Source organism: Drosophila miranda, chromosome 2, assembly GCF_003369915.1.
Source record: "Drosophila miranda strain MSH22 chromosome 2, D.miranda_PacBio2.1, whole genome shotgun sequence".
Classification (NCBI taxonomy): Eukaryota; Metazoa; Arthropoda; class Insecta; order Diptera; family Drosophilidae; genus Drosophila; species Drosophila miranda.
The window spans coordinates 28,777,982-28,796,659 of NC_046675.1; the positions used below are offsets into that span (position 1 = coordinate 28,777,982).

General features: G+C 38.8%; 2 protein-coding genes across 16 annotated transcripts; one reads left to right on the plus strand and one right to left on the minus strand.

The window, feature by feature from the left end:
• Positions 1-330: 330 nt before the first annotated feature.
• On the minus strand, positions 331-2,825 carry LOC108157081 (protein SHQ1 homolog). The gene is made up of 3 exons (XM_017288929.2): positions 2,463-2,825; positions 1,981-2,386; positions 331-1,925 (listed from the first exon to the last, which is right to left on the minus strand). Exons 1-3 carry the CDS (start codon positions 2,759-2,761, stop codon positions 711-713), a joined length of 1,920 nt encoding a protein of 639 aa, XP_017144418.1. The 5' UTR covers positions 2,762-2,825; the 3' UTR covers positions 331-710.
• Positions 2,826-3,233: 408 nt separating this feature from the next.
• On the plus strand, positions 3,234-16,863 carry LOC108156541 (phosphatidylinositol-binding clathrin assembly protein LAP). 15 transcript variants are annotated; one of them, XM_017288047.2, is made up of 16 exons: positions 3,235-3,827; positions 6,194-6,336; positions 8,636-8,711; positions 9,069-9,101; positions 9,357-9,459; positions 9,539-9,660; positions 9,728-9,921; positions 9,985-10,121; positions 10,282-10,444; positions 10,516-10,852; positions 11,454-11,549; positions 11,983-12,219; positions 13,635-13,962; positions 14,370-14,469; positions 15,650-15,739; positions 16,496-16,863. In XM_017288047.2, exons 1-16 carry the CDS (start codon positions 3,692-3,694, stop codon positions 16,676-16,678), a joined length of 2,478 nt encoding a protein of 825 aa, XP_017143536.1. In that variant the 5' UTR covers positions 3,235-3,691; the 3' UTR covers positions 16,679-16,863. The 15 variants fall into 15 exon arrangements, with proteins under 15 accessions (XP_017143545.1, XP_017143536.1, XP_033244506.1 ...); XM_033388615.1 differs by having other exon boundaries at positions 13,707-13,962; XM_017288048.2 differs by having other exon boundaries at positions 10,516-10,810.
• The last annotated feature ends 1,815 nt before the right edge of the window (positions 16,864-18,678 follow it).

An 18,678-nucleotide genomic window follows, 5' to 3' on the forward strand; every position in this document is an offset into this window, starting at 1 on the left:
TATTTTATTAATATAATTTAGACGTGTTTCTTCCTGACTTTTATGACCTTTCTAGACATTTATACAACTTTAACTTTAAGCTTTTTGGATGACTTTCGCCCATTTCTTGGTTTTTCATTTCACATTCAATTTCCACATTTCGTTTTTCCATAATTTCGTTTATTTTCTTTTTGCTTACAGCACCAACAATATCAATATCGTATATCTATATATATATGCTTGTAGATATATATATATATATATATGTTTTTGTATATATACAAAATGCACAACTAGATTTCGCGTTTTTTGTTTTTGTTTCAGAATTCAAAATTCAAATATTTCTTACACTAAATGCTAAAGTTCTTTGTATTTTTGACGTGTTAATTATAGACAAAAGTTATTGTAGAGCAAAGGAAAAAGGATATTTTAAATACTCTTGCTCATTTTGGCATAAACAAATCTTTGAGTTTGCTTTTTTTTCGTTTTGATATATAAATTATTGTACAATTAATATGTAAGTAGACATTTTTTAATTTCTTGCTTTTGTTTTTTTTTTTCAGTATTTCTTTGCTTTGTTTCTTTCTATTTTGTATTTTTCTTTTGTGTATTTTTTAAATGGTAAAAGTAATCACTGTTTAGCCTCCGTTCTTTGACATTAAGTTGGTTGTGGTGTGGTTTTTGTTGTGGGGTGGGGGGATGAAGGATGCTGGTACAGGACATGACGATGTCTACTTGGTGCTGGTGGTGCTGATGCTATTGCTGGCAGCCGTCTCGCTGTTGCTACACTGCTCGATGACGCTGTTGCCCTCCGCCTCGCTGCTGGTTGTGGTCGATGAGGCAGAATCCTCATTATCATCATCCGCACCGCCTTCTTCATCATCATCATCTTCATCATCATCGTCGTCGTCGTCTTCATCGTCATCGTTGTCGTCGTTCGCCGCATAGACAGCCTCATTCTCAATCAAACGCATGTCCATGTCCATACTCTCGAATGAATCGGTTATGACACTGTCATCATCAGTCGTTGTCTCATCCTCCTGGCCGGACGTGTCGTTGTCCATATCCATCTCATCATCGCCACCCCCTCCTTGCTGCAGCGACGGCGACTCCCCGGCAGTCAGACGAATCTCCTGCATCAGCTCCTGGATCAGTTCAGTCTCTATTTCGGTGACGCCCAGATTCAGATGCTTTTTGGTCACATCCATCAGCACATTCTTCACATTGCGGGCCAGCAGATGCAGATGCTCATCGCTGCAGACATTCGCATTGGTCACATAGCTTATGTAGTCCTCCAGGTAGTAGGTGTTGTAGCTCTCGCGGCACGGCTCACCGCTGGCAAACTGCTGGTGCGTCAACAAAAGCTGATTAATCAGCCAGTTCCGACCGCCTTTTAGCACCTCGATGGCATCCCGAACGCACTGGCGCCCGAGCTCAAAGTTTCGGAACAGTGGATAGGTTATGGCACGACGAAGGAAGGCCACCACGACATCCCTGTAGTTGTCGAACTGCTCGTAGTAGCAGAATAGAGGACACAGTATGCTGCGAGTCCAGGCCGATTCACAGGTGGGATCGTTATTGGTGGTCCGCACATCGTAGCAAATGGCCAGCACAATGCTGATGAGGCCGCAGTCGATCTCTTTTTGTCTGAGCCTCTCCAAGGGGCTATCGTCATCTCCGCGCTCCTCATCCTTCTGCTGTTTCTGCAACGCCTCTCGACTGAGATTATGCAACAGATGGGCCTGCTCTTGGGTCATGGAAGTTTCAAAGATTTTGGGCTTGAAGCGCAGGGGATTCTGATGCCCGGACGGAACCTGCAGCTCCACAAAGTTCATTTTGTATTGGTCGCGCGAAAAGCGTTTCATTTCGTCAACAATACGATCCTGCAGACGTTGAATGGGGCTAAGGCGATGGGGCTCCAACACACGACAAGTGGATTTATCCACCTGAAGAGGGATGACATATTGAATTAAAAGTTTAGTTTCAATCCACTCTACTTACATCGCTAATATCCGGGGGTCCACTGTATTTGCTGGCATAGCCATAGCCGAAATGATTTGTTAACTTGTATATGCGCTCGTTTCCCTCGAGCTGCAGTTGGCACTGATCGGTGATGCGTTTGAGTTTGCATTCCTGGACAAGGGACTCCTTCTTTGGCTGATACAGGGCATCGGCCAGTGTAGGCAGCCGCAAAAAGGTGGCAATGTACTCCTTGCGCACGGTCTTTGGTTTCGGGGCATCGCCAATGCTAGAGGAGGCTCCACCTCCTGATGAACTATCTTGAGTGGTGGCCGCAGTGGCAGGCGGCAGGCAGCGTAGGCATAGCTGGTAATGATTATCCTCTGGATTGAATTTTATCAGCAGTGTTTTCAGCTCTCGCAAATCGAATGTGCGTCGGCTGTGGAATCTGGGGAAATACAAAGGAAATGCGAAATGCCATACATGCATATACGATATGGATAAATGATTGGATAATGACTCACTTGTACAGCTTGACATCGGCATAAAAGTACAAATCATGCGAGTCAACAAATATATCGCAGTTTCTTATGCGATCCACATGTAATGCTTCCGCACAGCCCGCACCCTCCTGTGCCAAGGCAACCACGACCCCGCGCCCAGTCTCTGCTCCTGCTGCTTCAGCCTCTGCTGGTGCTCCCTTTGCAGCTGCTTCTGCTGCTGTGGGCGAGTGCGATGGCTTCTCCCTGGCATGGGGATGCGGTATCACAAGGGTGCATGTGTTCTCCTGATAGCTGTGTGTGATAACATGTCCATATAACATCTTTTTATTTTAATACGTTTAACTACGTTTTAACTACTGTTTTTAGTATAATTTTATTTATTTTAATGACCAGTCTGCCCGTATACAACAACCTAAAAAACGGCGCACAACGCGTTACGTAAATACTAGAGTTCCGTGTGACCGTAAAAGCAAAAATACCAAATAATATACAAACAATTTGAGTATTTTTAGGTACAATTTTCGCGAATACTTCGCAACACTGACATAACAGGCCAATGGGTAATAAAATACACCACGAAAATTATGAAAGTCTATATAAAGAGAAGATGTGGATCTACGAGACGAACTTACAAACAGTGCTATTTTCCGCGGTTTAACTGAAGTTTTTCACCTGCTTAAAGATAGGGGGCTTAAGTGGGTTAGTTCGTTTTTCATCGGTATATTTACGGTATATTTTGAAAATGATAAGGTATATTTCGGTATTTTTTTAATGGTAGACCGTATATTGCATCGATAGGTCCGCGCGTGGTCACACTGTTTGTGGCACAAGAAAAATACAGAATTATTAAAATTAAAAAAAGCCTCCCGTTGCAGCGTAAGGGCACCGGTTAGAGAGTGCAATCAAGAACGCGGCGTTAAATTGTGCTCAGCAGCTGCTGATCGAATCAGATTCCTGTGCTGTTGTCCTCCTCCTCAATTGTGTCGGTCGTGGCGTTCGCGTAGCAAAAATTTCTATAACAGTTCTCAATCAATCAATACCTCTCTCTCGCTCGTTCGCTCTCTCTGTCTCTCTGCCCTGTCTTTCGCTGTACGTGCGTGCTTGTGTGTGTGTGTGTGTCAGTGTTTTTCTGTTTGTGCGTGTGAGCTGTGTCGTCCACTCCTTGGGTGCATAATTAAATTAATCAAATAAATCAAAAATCAACGTGTTGAAACCGAGAAGAGCAGCCACAGTGCAAGAACAGCTTCATCATGACCATGGCAGGGCAAACAATCAACGACAGGCTGCTAGCAGCCCGTCACAGCCTTGCGGGCCAAGGACTGGCCAAGTCCGTATGCAAGGCCACCACTGAGGAATGCATTGGGCCGAAGAAGAAGCATTTGGATTGTAAGTGCATACAAACGATATAATGGGAAAGGGGAAGGTGGTGTACGAGGGGAGAAGAGGCTGACGGCAGATAAGCAAGCACCGTTACATTTCCTAGTTACAGCAGTTACAGACACGCACAGCGTGTGCAGAGGACAGAGTAGAAAAATGTGTCTTTGCCATTCATTCACACACTCACATAATCTCAGTCTCCCTCTCCCAGCAACTCCTCTCTCCCACAATTTTTTTTGGGGATTTGTGTGGTGTGATAAATTACAGTGAGTGCCAAAAGTTTATGTGACAAGGCGAAAAATATATACCCATTCCCCAAGAGCCCTTTTATGCTCGCTCTGGCTGCCTCTACCACCCCTCTGCCAATGCACCTGTATTGCACAGCTGTGTTTGTGGGCTCTATTCAGCATTAGCTGCTCCTCTTTCTTCCTCTCCCTTCCACTCACACTTTTTTGGCGCATCTCTTTCTAATGTTACGTTTCCATTCCTCTCCCTCTCTAGACTAGGCTCTCTTTCTAGTGTTACGTCACTTTCTCACGGCTGCACGTGTGTGCCTGTGTTTGTGTGTGTGTGTGTGTGTGGAACGCCTACAAAAGCCGCAATTGTTAGTGGTTTTGCGGTGTCATTGTCTTGTAAATTTATGCAAAAGTTTTTCCCTCATTTCGTGCACTTTTGTTTGTTGCTAATTTGGCCATAATTCTGATTACATTTTGTATTATTTGTGATTAAACAATAATGGAAAATTATCTTGCTTTTGATAAGACAGACATCCACAAACATCTAAGATGATATCCACTTTTCTTCCACAACGGCATCCATCGGCTGACATCCACATACTTCTAATTAGTTCTCCCCTTATGTTTAGCGATCAGCTGTTAATCACTTGATGACATTCTTGTTGAATTCTGGTTTTCTTAGAACTCATTTTGGGCTCTCTTTCTGGCTCTATGCTCGTCTTGACCTGTTTTCTGGGCACGTTTGCAAAAACTGATGACTCATAACGAAAAAGAGGCCAATATCATTATATGCCACATACTCAGCACCACCCGCCGCCACAGACTTCTCTCTTTAGCATTGTCTGATTGGCGAATATGTCAACGATAGAAAATAAATGGTTTCCAGTTGTGGTCCACATAAAATCCTCCACACAGTTGGGTCCTCCCTCACTTGGGGACATTTTCATGGGGAAAAGCGATTGAAAATTAAAGCTCAAGTTCTTGAAAGCTTAACTTTTGTAATCAATCGTTTTTTTCTCTCAGTTTAAACCTGATTTGTATATGCGATAGTACCGGCTCGTTTGTAAAGACCTACAACAGGTAGAATTTGAGCTTGAAACTTTATTTGCTTTACCTTTTCTCTCTCTTTCCCTGTCTCTCTTTCTGTCCGTATATTCTTAAGCTTTATAAATAAAACAAGTTAAGATTTCACAGAACCAGAAGGACGGAAAGAAATGAAGTCGAGACACTACCTTAAAGTAGAAGAAACGCTTAAAGAGCATAAGAAACGGCTGTTAAGAAAGAGCTCTAAACAAAGGGAAACAACGTGTTAAATTAGCTATCAATGGGGGCCTGTCTCGCATTCTGATCATTTTATAGGGAAATGCAGCTGTGACCTATTTAAAGTGTACTTTTATTAAATTGTCTACAAAGGAAGGTTAATCGATTGTGTATAGTTTTATGGAAACTTAAGATCTTTAGGTATGTCATATATTGGATTCCATTACATGTTGACTTTTATTCTCCACTTAATTCTCAATAAAATGAATCAATAGGAATAACCATTCCCCTTAAAAATCAAACATTTCTCATGCATAAAATTCACCAGTAAATTCAAAGTAAATTGATAAATTTTCCATTGCATTTTAATTTGTTATACATTTTCCCTCTCTCTCTCTCTCTCGCTCTCTCTATCACTTTCTATGAATCATATTTGTCGTCTGTTCGGTTGATTTTCCAAAGCAAAAGCCAAGCAAACATCTGGATGTAAACGCCCCTTCCAATTGCATTTGTTTATTGTTTCTTTCAGAGTTTTTGCTAAATGAAATGGGAAACCAACAGAGAAAGAGAAATTATGGCATTTCTTATCAAAGCTTTTCCGTTTCGTTTCGTCTTGTCTTTGTGGCTGTGTGTGTGTGTGTGTGTGTGTGTGGGGGGGGGGGGGGTGTGGGGGGGGGGGGGGTTGTGTGTGTGTGTGTTTGATTCTGTGTTTCAGTGTAAAAGCGAAAGATAAGCGCCACAATATACGAAATACGAGACGCGACCGATAAGAGAGCCTTGATTGTTTATATGACAATTTTTAATTGGATTTTGTATATTTTTTAAACGATTTCTTCAAACGTTTCTAACATTTGTTCCGTTTTTTCTATTTCTTTGCAGATTTGGTGCACTGCACAAATGAGCCGAATGTATCGATACCTCATTTGGCCAATTTACTTATCGAGCGTTCACAGAACGCCAACTGGGTGGTGGTCTACAAGTCGCTGATAACCACACATCATCTGATGGCATATGGCAATGAGGTTTGTATCTCGTCTTATCAGTCGTCAAAGAGGGGGCGTTTTATACAGATAGAACACTCAATTGGCGGGAGATTTACATCCGACTGGGAAGCGTGAATGGCATCTGTTTGTTTCGCTTGTGGCCACATTTGTGCAGCGTTGAAAGTCCCCTAATGGATCAGGGGTACTATTTATATAGTTATTTTCACTTTCATTTCACTTATTGTCTTGAACTCTAAGTATTCCGCTGTGATATCATTGCGGGCCATATTCTTTCCATTTCAAAAGGTCACGTCTTTACTTTTGTCTTTGCCTTTTGTTGACTCTCTTTTTTTTATGTTTCAGCGATTGCTTCGAGCTTCACGCTTGCTGTTATTGCTTGCTCTCTTTTTTTCTCGGAGCTTATCTTTAATTGTTTTTCCTCTCTCTGTGGTTGTATTTGTTCAGTCTTTTCGCTTGTGGTGTTTATTTGGCGACATAATTGCAAGCTTCCTTCCATTCAGAGGGGCAGCCATATGGAAGAGGAGTGCTCGGGAAGGGGGGAGGGTCAAGCTCAAGTGAGAGATTGTGCCACAAATGAAATTTGATTGCCGGAGGGCTTGCACCCAAAAGTTGAAGATGCCCGATGGGATGTATGTATGTAAATATGTGCTTAAGAATGGAAGTACAATATTTACATGACCAGAGGGCATACCTTATGCCCAAAAACGGAGAGAATTTCGCACTAAAAGAGAGTTCTTTGTGTGCTTGGAGGATTCATTTTATAAAATTTAGCTTCCCCTATAATTTCGATTTTAAAGCGGATTTTGTAAGATTTTTCTTTGGTTCATATTTTGGAAGAACTATGAGGAGAATCGATTCTAGAAATAACGAGGGGGAACGTTGTGAGTTGCTGCGTACACCGCAACTCTACAGTTATACCCGATACTAAGTCAGTATGGCTCTCCTGCGGCAGACGCCGCTAATATTGAACCACACGACAAAGAGTGCGTGCGAGAGAGACAGAAAATCAGTCTGAGCGTGACGTCGGGCGCTGCGTGGCCACTGCAAATTGATTTCTTGCTTTTGGCTACAAAAATGATCCGATCTGATCCAGATTCAGCAATCTGATAGATATAGTCATTATCTATGATTCTGCGTTTTTAGTTTTCTCGAATGTGCAATATTGTGGATGCAACAGATTTTCGTTCTTTGTGGGGGCGGAAGGGGGTGGCGCGAAATTCTGAGATATACGTTTTATAGTGAGATCTAACAGAAGTGCGGATACCAAATTTGGTTACTCTAGCCTTAATAGTCTCTGAGATTTGTGGATACCCCAGATTTTCGTCCTTTGCGGGGGCGGAAGGGGGTGTGGCGAAATTTGGACACGAAACGGTCAAGGTCCGATATCACAGGAGTGTGGATACCAAATTTGGTTGCTCTGGCTCTTATAGGTTCTGAGATCCTTGAACTCTTCTTGATTCTGGCTATAATAATTATACGATCTGGTTGAGATTTCACACTCTAAAACATATAGTCATCCTCTACGATTCTGCGTTTTTGGTTTTATCGTATCTTTAAAAATGTGGATGCCACAGATTTTCGTCCTTTGTGGGGGCGGAAGTGGGCGGGGCAAAGTTTTGAAATATTTTTGTAGCAGTGACATATCACAGATGTCTGGATCCAAAACATCGTTGCTCTAGCTCTTATAGTCTTTGAGCACTAGGCGCTGAAGGGGACGGACGGACGGACGGACGGACGGACGGACGGACGGACGGACGGACGGACGGACGGACGGACAGACGGACAGACAGACAGGGCTCAATCGACTCGGCTATTGATGCTGATCAGAATATATATACTTTATGGGGTCGGAAACGATTCCTTCTGGACGTTACACACATCCACTTTTACCACAAATCTAATATACCCCAATACTCATTTTGAGTATCGGGTATAAAAAGGGAAACCTTTCTCCTGCCATCCACTCGATTATGTCTTTAGTTGATTAGGAAAGGAGGAGGAGCAAATACATTATTTTCTATTTACATTAAATTTCCTTTTTCAACCAAAAATGGGACGTAACCATTGTATAGTTGATTTAAACAAGGGAGAATTTTTGCTATGGAGATAACATAAGAAACAAAATATTCCTCCAGCTTTCAAATCAAGTAAATTCATAGTCGACAATTTTACATGGTTTTTAACCGAGATAAGCCGTATTCTTATCTTGTATAGTATTTCTAGTATATAGTTTCTATAGTATCTCTCTGATGATGTTTCCTAATCATCATTCTGTATCCCTAATCATCATTCTCTCTCCATTTTTGTATCTTTGCAGCGCTTCATGCAATATTTAGCATCAAGCAATTCTACATTCAATCTCAGCTCCTTTCTGGACAAAGGAACTGTGCAAGGTATAAAGATATTGCCCTTAACTAATACTCAAGAAATCCCACTAACCATTTCCATATCCATTTCCATTATTTGAACCAAAACAAAATGCATATAAATTTATAAAATAAAGCTTACATTCTGTATTCCTCTCTCTCTTTCCTTCTCTCATGCTGCGCAAACGTTTGGCTTTTACTCATTTGTCATTTTTCTTTTTTTTTACATACTTTTAACGAAATTAATTAAAAATTCTTAACAAAAATACCAAAATGCGTCGCTTACTCACAAAAACAATACATGCAACATACAACAACATTTGCTGGCTAACAACTCGAATCGAAATACTACAAAAATATCAAAACTAAATATTCCAAAAGCAGATGGTGGCATGGGCGTACCAGGTGGCAGAATGGGTGAGTATATTGCAACAAGCTCTGCTATGTGGGAAAATTGGCTTTCAAATACTCTACTTATTTTTTTGCGGGGCTCTCGTACTCCCTTGTTTCCCGGTTGTGTGACTAATTTTCGTTTTTTTAGCTAAAAAAACCAAAATTTACTAAACAAAAAATTAATTATTGTTTTGACCTTGTTTAATACACTCTTATTTGTGTTTTCCCTCTCTTTATGTTCTATAACAAATGTATTAAATGTCTATCCATATTCAACAGGTTACGATATGTCCCCATTCATACGACGCTATGCCAAGTATTTGAATGAAAAGTCGCTCTCCTATCGAGCCATGGCCTTTGACTTTTGTAAAGTCAAACGAGGGTAACTACAACTATAACATATATTATATGTATTCATATTGCATACATATACTTCATGGCCAATTGATTTTTGTTTATAGCAAAGAGGAGGGCTCATTGCGGAGCATGAATGCGGACAAACTCTTAAAGACTTTGCCAGTTTTGCAGGCACAATTGGATGGACTTTTAGAGTTTGATTGCCAGTCCAATGACTTGTCCAATGGTGAGGGATTACCCATCTATATATATGGATTATTTAAATGATATATTTCTTGTGTGTGTGTTTTTAGGCGTCATTAATATGAGTTTCATGCTCTTATTTCGCGATCTCATCCGTCTGTTTGCTTGCTATAACGATGGCATCATCAATTTACTGGAGAAATACTTTGATATGAATAAAAAGCTAGCACGCGATGCATTGGATCTCTATAAGAAGTTTTTGGTTCGCATGGATCGTGTGGGGGAATTTTTAAAGGTGGCAGAGGTATGTATCCGTCTTCCTTAATGGTAAACCCCTTATTTAATGTTTGTCTTACTTGCTTTGTAGAATGTGGGCATTGATAAGGGTGATATACCTGATTTGACCAAGGCCCCAAGCTCTCTTTTGGATGCCTTGGAGCAGCACTTGGCCACGCTGGAAGGTCGTAAAGTATCTGCCGCCAATACGCCCACACAGTCTTCGAGGTGTGTTCGACATCTAGATCTTATGATTATTTTGTATTGGAATTGTTGAACTCTTATTTTATTTTATGTTTAAAATTGACAATTTTTTAATATTTTGTTATTTTCTTTGATTTCTTTTCCTTTGGTTTCATGTTTTGGTTTCGATTTCGATGATCAGTAGCCATCAACGCAATGTAAAATCCGCTGTATCTGCACTTTCTTCTACCAGCTCTGCTTTCGGCACTGCGGCCGCTTCCAGTAAATTCGATGCCACCAATGGGATTGATGAGCAGCTTAAGGCACAGGTTCTGGCCGAAGAGGAGGCCGCCATGAATCAGTACAAAGTAAGTTCTATGAAATTATCCGAATATATGAACAAAGATTAATATATTTCCCCGTTTGTTTCTCTATTAAGTCCAAGGTATCGTCGCCCACTAGTAGCGGTGCTGCTGGCTCAAGCGCTGCACTAACAAATCCATTCCTATCGTCACCGCCAGCCTCATCGGCTGGCCAGCCGATAGTTGATCTGTTTGGTGCCGCGTCGGCACAGCCCGCTGCTGCTGGAGCAGCGTCCCACCACCACCAGGCGCCACAGGCCACCACCAAGGCCTCTGACGATTTGTTGCAGTTGGGCAATCCCTTTGCCGATATGTTTGAAGCCAGTGCCAGTGCTGGCGGCAGCGGCTCTAACGCTGCAGGAGGTGCCACAGGTGCTACACTTAATGCCAATAATTTGTGGATGCATAATAACGGTAGCATGTTATAATTTTCTCTTATTATTTCCTAAGTTTTTACTAGAGTTTACCTTTTATTTATAATGCTGTATATACATATACGAATCAGTGTGTAAGTGTAGTATGTACTTCTGTTGTATCCGTATCCGTATCCGTATCCTCCGTAAATGGTTCAGAGCTATGAGGAGAGCGCACACTTTTCCTAGTGGCGCGTCCTAGACGCCCGCCGCCCCCCATTTCTGTATATTGCACCAAAGACTTTCATGCACCATTTACTCTCTCTCTCTCTCATATATTTAGTAATCATTTTCCGTATTTCCGTATTGAGTCGTATAAGTTTTCTTGATATCGATCATTTTTGCTTACATTTTTGATTTCTTATGAATTTCTGTCTAATGTATTGTTACTTCTTCATTTTTTCCATCACTATTTCTTTTCCAAAAAACAAACCCGAATACAAACAACGACAACGATTACCGATTACCGATAATGAATACAACCTTTCGATAAAAATCGATAACAAACCAAAACAAAATATATCAAAATATCGCAATGTACACGCCGCCACAAAAAAAAAAAACACCTACAAAAACCAATACAAAAAATATGAAAAAAATAGGTTTCAATGGCGCTTCAGTCTCCTCCGCTGCTGCAACAAATGCATTCGTTTCCGATAGTAATTTCTCATCCGTTTTTGGTAACACGGAACCAACAGGTAAGTCCTTCAATGGCCATCCAATAATCATTCATTCCATTACTAAAACTGCAACCACCGCTCTTCTATGCTATATTTTATACAAATTTAAGCGTATAAGTTGACTAATTTTCGAGTGGTTTACGTCTAAAAAGATACTAAACCGAAATGCGACTATAATTATGCTAAAAATTAACAAATTTTTGGTTATTATTGGTGTATGTTTTAAAGTGAAATTAACTAAATGTTAGCATGATGGTTAAAAAAGCAATTTCCACACAAAAAGCTAGGTTTAATTTCTGTTAAGCTATTTTGGATATTTTCTGTTACATTTGGAACCCTAAATGTTGGTTTATACTTGAGATTTGCTTATATTTTTTGTATATATATTATTTCTGTATATTAATTTAAAATCGTTATCCTGTAAAATGTCTGTGTGTTGGACTTTATTCAGCATTGATGCCGTTGCCCCCCAATCCATTTTTCGATGACGCAGTCGCTGTTGTACCTGTTGCTGCAACACCCTTTGGCGGCAATAACATTTTCATGGATCAGCAGCAACAGCATCAGCAGCAGCAAGATATCTTCTACATGCAACAGCAACAACAACAACAACAGCAGCAGCAGCAACAGCTGCAACTTCAACAACGACAGCAGCTGCAGCAACAGCAACAGCAAGAATTTCTACCAGGTGAAACCTTTGTCCTATCGCCACGAAACGAAAGCCAAGCCATCTCTCTTTTCCCACCATTCGCCAGGCTTTGGTTGTCTGTACAAAGCTTTTCCACCTGCCACTCTTGCTTGTAGTGCTGCCGCCGCCGCACACGCAGAGAGCACTGTCTCAGCCTTCAAGCTCTGTCCTGTACAGTAGACACTCATTGACATCTACAAAAGAACACGCTTTCCCCTCCACCACTGTTGTTGTCGTGCTCGTCTGATTGCCTCGTGTTTTGTGAGTAGTTTTTTTGATTGTCCTGCCATTGAATTTTGAAGATCCTCTGTTGCTCTGTCAAATATGGCATCCTCTGTTAGGATCAAAGTCGTATCAAATCTGCGTTGTTGTTCGAGTATATTTTTAGTTTTTTTTCTATAGTTTTATAAATGTCTTCGTGTAATTTGTATTCAATGTTGCTTTTATTTGAAAGAATTTGTTAGTATTTTCATGTATTTAATGAATAATTTTTGTGTATTTAATGTTTAAATGAAATTAATGTTTTTGTGCGATAATTATATGTTTTGTGTACTGTTAAGGAAACATATTTTTATTTATTTTGTGTAAAAGATATCTCTTAAGAGATTGGAACCTTCCAAAAACTTGCTATCCATAGCTTTTGTTTAAATCTCTACAAAATCGAATCTCTTCAACGCTTAACAATCCAGCAACATTTCCCATTTTGTGTTTCGCCTGCTTTTTGTATATAATCTAAGCCATAAATCATGTAATATAAATATCTGAAGCTATGGTTGTTGGCATAACTAATCCCAAAACGCAAACCATTATTTAGGAATAACCAACTAACCAAATATTGATATACATATATACTCTATATAAAAATGCAAAAAAGAATTCATGGTATTTATTTTGTAAATGTTATTTTTTCTCTTTTTCTCTCTTTTTTATGTTTTTATGTACTTAAAAAACCAAAACAAAAACAAAAAAACATACCGCACATTGTCTCATGTTAATGTTGGTGGCACAAAAATCCATATTCGAACATTTTCTAATCTACATAAATCTATTAAAAAACGCTTAAACATATATCTGTGTGTTTATGCTGGCAAAAAAAAAAAAAAACGAATCAAAAACTCAAATGAACATATAACGGGAAAACGGAATGCTCCGACGATAACTCGACAAACCATCATCCTCAACAAAAAATACTATGTTACTCCTGGGCTCCCATCCATCGGCTTCCATTGTCTATATCTGCCTCATATATATATTTATATATATATCTACAAAATGTGTTTGTCTCTGTGTATAAATGTCTGCTATTTAAAAAACTCGGTGCATTGGCTATCTACAACAACAACAACAACAACATCATCAACAACAAAAAACAAACCATCAACCATCGTGTGAATTGTGTGTACAAAAATGAAAAGGTTTCGATGCCTTGGGCGATGTACTGAAGCCAGCTTCAGCCAGCAATCAAATGAACGTTGTCGCCACCACAGGTGTCTATCCGACCGGCAACAGCGGCGGCAACTCGATCCTTGCACTACAGCAGCAGCAGTACCTCTTGGGGCAGCAGCAGCATCAGCAAGTGCCACTGCAACACCAGCAACTCCAGCAGCTACAGCAGCAGCAGATGCATATGCAGCCGCAACAGCCACAGCCGGCGGGCACTGGGAAGATAATTACCGGCGATTTGGATAGTTCACTAATGTCACTAGTTGATAACTTAAATATAAATAAAACGGCAAGTGCAAAGTGAGTAAAACATCGAGTAAAAACAAAAACAGAGACAAAAACAATAACGATCTATGCTACATACTCGTATTATGTGCGTGTGTTCGAAAGTGAAACCAAAACAGACAGAAAACATAATCTCATTTGTTGTTGCCCGAACCCCACTACCATTTGGAGCTGTACAAGTGCTCCCTTGATCCAAAGAACCCAACAACCATTGCCCCAGCCAACCAGCCACCCAACCCCCATTCGTTATTCATGTTCCATTATGTGTACATAAAGTATCCATCCATATTCCAAAAACAAAAATCTTCCAAATAGTTCGAAATCACGCAGAGAACAAATTTTTTTAGAAGAATGTGTATAGAGAAATACATTTGAAATGCCGTGTTCATATCCATTACTCTCTTACCCCATTATTCTCATAGACCTGTGCAATGGAATTCACCTAAAAATACAGCGAAACCAGGTGCTAATTGGACACCACAACCAATGGCGGCTACAACTGGTGCTGGCTATCGTCCAATGGTGAGTTATGCCACTCTAACTCTCTAAAAACTCTACTCTCTACTGTCCGAACTCTACTCTAAAAAAAAAAAAAAAAACAAACTACTAAATACTACTCGTACTCGTACTACTACTCAAAAGAAAGAAAGTTGCAAAAACTCCACTTTTGCCTGGAATCTGAAATCTGAATCGAATTCAATCGAAATCGACTGTAATAATTCGTATACACACTAGAGAATTTGTGCCGAAAATCAAATAAATAATTGAAAAACGAATGCCAGAAAAAAATCAACAAACGATACAACAAAACACATGACAATTTTTTAATGTATAGAATCGAAAAACACAAGTATTTTTGTACATTTTTATCGTCTTTATTTGTGTAATATTTTCGTGTCACCCTCAACACTTTAGGCATTCACCTTCATGTAATACCAATACCAACTTTATTTCTGATTTTCTATGATTTTCCCTTTTATTTTCTAAAAAAAAAATGCACCATGCAATTTGCGATATTACAGCCTCAGCTACTTGGTTCTCTTTGATTTCCTGTGTATGGTCTTGAAAGTTTTCTAATAATAATAATACTAATAATAATATTCCTTGGCTTGTTTGCAAAATCCTATTTCCAAATCTGTATGTTGTAATATCCAACAAAAGGACCAAAACCAAGTTGTTGCGGCAGTTGTAAGTGTTTCTACTTTCTTTTTTGAAATCTTGGCTAAGGTTTTTCCAAGGTTTTTCCCATACTCCCTCCCACCATATACAATAATACAGCACCAGAACACCAAGCAAGCACTAGGGCTATCTATAACTTGTAACTTTGTGGCACATCTCCGGGAAAGTGTAGGTCGAAGAGTACCCAAAAAAAAAAAAAAAAAACAGACACAACATGAAAACAGGCCACAAGAAACCACATACTTTCTGTGTTTTTTATTTCCCTTTATTATTTTACACTTTTTTCTTTTGCATTTATATATATATATGTATCCTTAAAATATGAACTATCACTTACTTTCTTTTCTTTATTTTATGTTTGCTTTATATATTCTCAACTATCCCCAACGCATACCGCAAAAAACAACTAAAAATCGAATTAAATATATATTGAAACCCAACAAACAACAAATCTCACGCTCCGCCTGTGTGTTTGTGTGTGTGTGTCAATATATATTCTATCAATCAATCAATATTAATATAGGCACATGGCATGACCGTAAGTCCTGCGCCAATCACAATCAATCATCCGTATATACATGCTAGTTATCCTGTAATGCCAAATTATATGCAGGTAAGATGATGCAACCAAAAAAATACCCCCCAACGAAATCAACATACTATAAAGAACCCAACAAAAAAAAAACCAACTATATTACAGAAATAAATATATAGTATATATATAATTTTGATTTCGACCTGAGTTGCCGTTTTATCGTTTTTTAGTTATTTGATCATTTGTATTTATTATTTCGTTAACCAATGTTTTAGTTTCCCATTCTTGACTATCAATCGAATATCTAACATCTTCAGCACTACTATCTAACGAAGAAAGCGATCTATACGCCAGTTTAATCTCCTCCTAACTCCTAACTCTCGAAGCAAAAACCATCTGTTCTATCCTCTGAAAGCCACAAGCGTGTGTTCTGTCTCTCTATCCTCTTCTCCCTGTTTCTGGTCTCAAAGAGTGTTGCACTCCCTTGTGTTTTCCTTAATAATTAAGTTATTGTTTTTGATTTGCCCGTAGAATTATTCAGTTTTACAACCGAGTTACTGTAGAATCTCCACTAACTTCCGTATGTAGACCACTGTTTTTCCCCACCAACTCACGGCGGCCTAAAGCTCTACTAAAAGAAAGAGAACTGTGTATCTTTACCCTCTATCACTGATATATATATATATATATATATACTTTGTAGCCGTTGCGTCTGTCCTAGCAGTTTAAGAAGTATATATGTAACTCTCTCTCCCTACCAGTGCATGCAGTTCTTTTGATTCGATTATCAGTGTATTCGTATTACTTACTCCCATTTTTGAATGACTCTTGTAGGGGATGCCGGTGATGGGGCAAGCCCCTTTGACTGGGGTGCAACCGACGATGATGTCGGCGCAAAGTAATTCCTCAACGGGAGCAGCAGCAGGAGCGACGGGAGGCATCATGCAGCCCATGCAGCCGACGCAGAATGGCAGCGGCAATAAAAGCGTACCACTGGATCCATTTGGTGCGTTATAAAGCGGCACTCATCCAAGCCACACACACACCCACACTTTAAGCGCTCTAACCTCATAGAAAGCAGACAAACACCCACACACATAATAAAATATTATAAATTATATATATATATATTGAAAAATCTAAAAATGTTTACACTATGCTACACAGAAATGCTAAAGTAAAAAAAATGTTTATGGAAATGGCACTAAAAGCTAAAAGAACGGAAAAGAAAAAATTATATTATAATGTTGAACGAAAAAAAACAAACAAAAGCTATATACATACAATATACATGAGTATATATATATATATATATATATATTTATATTATTACTATTTAAATGAAACAAAAAAAAAAACCAACAAATAAGTTTGACTATTTATATGTATACACCAATTTATATACTATGTATGCTAAAAAGAACGAATGAAAAACGAAACAATTTCCGTAAATAGCTAAAAAGAAAAAGGAAGAAGAGTAGTCTATGAGAATTATACCTACGAGAACTCTACGATAAGTCTAAGCAAAACCCTGTAGTTGTGTCCTACGCCAATCACACGTTGAACTACCTAAATTATGAAATACTAGTGGAAAACACTCTGTTAAAGCCTGTCGCTGGCCCCCCGATACCCAATTGCAATATTTTAATCCGTCTATATGCAAATCTATAGTTTTTTCTGTTATTTGTGGTTAAATATACTATATATGTACTAGGTTTTTTTAAAACTGTTAAGTAAATTCTATTTTGTAACTCAAATTATTGTAAAAGCATTCCAAGCTAGTTTCAATTTTGTCCAAATTTAATTTGCAAAAGTTAAAACATTTATTATTGTTAAGTATTATTTAAAAACTCTAAAGCAGCGCAGAAAATTGATGTAGAAACGTGTGCTGAAGATACGATTATGTTTAGATGCGATATATAAACCGCGGCATATATTTGAATATGTATGTGTTATATACTCTAGAGCCATTTATTTAATTGCTTCGAAAACCGACAACACATCAAGATACGTAGTTCATTTGAAGATTGTGTATATACAAAACGGAAAGCATGAGGCGTGTGCGTAGCCACCCACACGCTGAACTATGTCTAAATAAACATTTACATATAAATTATACAAAATATTTTCTGTTATTTTTTTTTTACTTTATGTTCTGCATGTGGACCTGGATGGAGCATGCCAAAATGACTTCCATTCAAACCTTCATTATATCTATCCCACCACCTCCATTCAGTGTGTAATAGTTTTTCTGATGATTCCAAAGGTTTCTTCAACCCGCTTTCTTATCGTTACTATCGCCTTTTCCCAAAATTGCTTGCTATGTGAAAGACGGTTTTCTACCTTCAACGTTTTCTTACTGGATCAGTGAATCTTTTGAAAGCTGAGATATGTATCTATCGCTTTTACACGCGTGTACTTACCAAATGTATAAATACTCAACGTTTTGAGCTGAAAAGTAGGCTATATTTTTGCACAAGTCCACAGGCAATTTCCACATTGCTCACAAACGTACATAATACTTTATAGTATATTCCTGATCTGCATCGAAATATAGAACCAACATTTCAGAAATAGGAAGATTTGAAATCTATTGAAAATCTTTTCAAATATTGAGTCGAACGCAGCGTCATGCAGTCACAGAGAGACATGTCGTTGGGGGCTGTAGACATTTTGTAGCAAAGTTATTCTTTTTTGAATGAATATCTACGTCTATGTTGGCCAGGATCTAGGGATAATTATTCAAAGAGAAGAGCAGAGGGTGTAGTCGAGTATACAGCACCGCAAAATGCAATAAAATTTCAAAGCAAACAATCATATATGATATTTTGTCATTATCAATGTAAATTTAGCTAAATTATACACTTAAAACAAAATACTTAAAAACCATACAAAAAACGCAAATCAGATAATTACAAAAAACAAAAAATGTTTCATGACAATATTTATACGCTGGTGTTTGAGCTAAAACGATACTCATACTTAGGATCTAACTAACATACAAACTGCAAAAATTA

Excerpts from the sequence above, each read along its gene's own strand:
- LOC108157081 (XM_017288929.2), bottom strand. The coding sequence starts at position 2,761 with ATGTTATATGGACATGTTATCACACACAGCTATCAGGAGAACACATGC. Across the intron at positions 2,387-2,462 it reads GCCGATGTCAAGCTGTACAA|ATTCCACAGCCGACGCACAT; the intron begins GTGAGTCATTAT and ends GTATTTCCCCAG. Across the intron at positions 1,926-1,980 it reads GACCCCCGGATATTAGCGAT|GTGGATAAATCCACTTGTCG; the intron begins GTAAGTAGAGTG and ends ATCCCTCTTCAG.
- LOC108156541 (XM_017288047.2), top strand. The coding sequence starts at position 3,692 with ATGACCATGGCAGGGCAAACAATCAACGACAGGCTGCTAGCAGCCCGT. Across the intron at positions 9,460-9,538 it reads TTTTGTAAAGTCAAACGAGG|CAAAGAGGAGGGCTCATTGC; the intron begins GTAACTACAACT and ends TTTTGTTTATAG. Across the intron at positions 10,853-11,453 it reads TTTGTGGATGCATAATAACG|GTTTCAATGGCGCTTCAGTC; the intron begins GTAGCATGTTAT and ends TGAAAAAAATAG.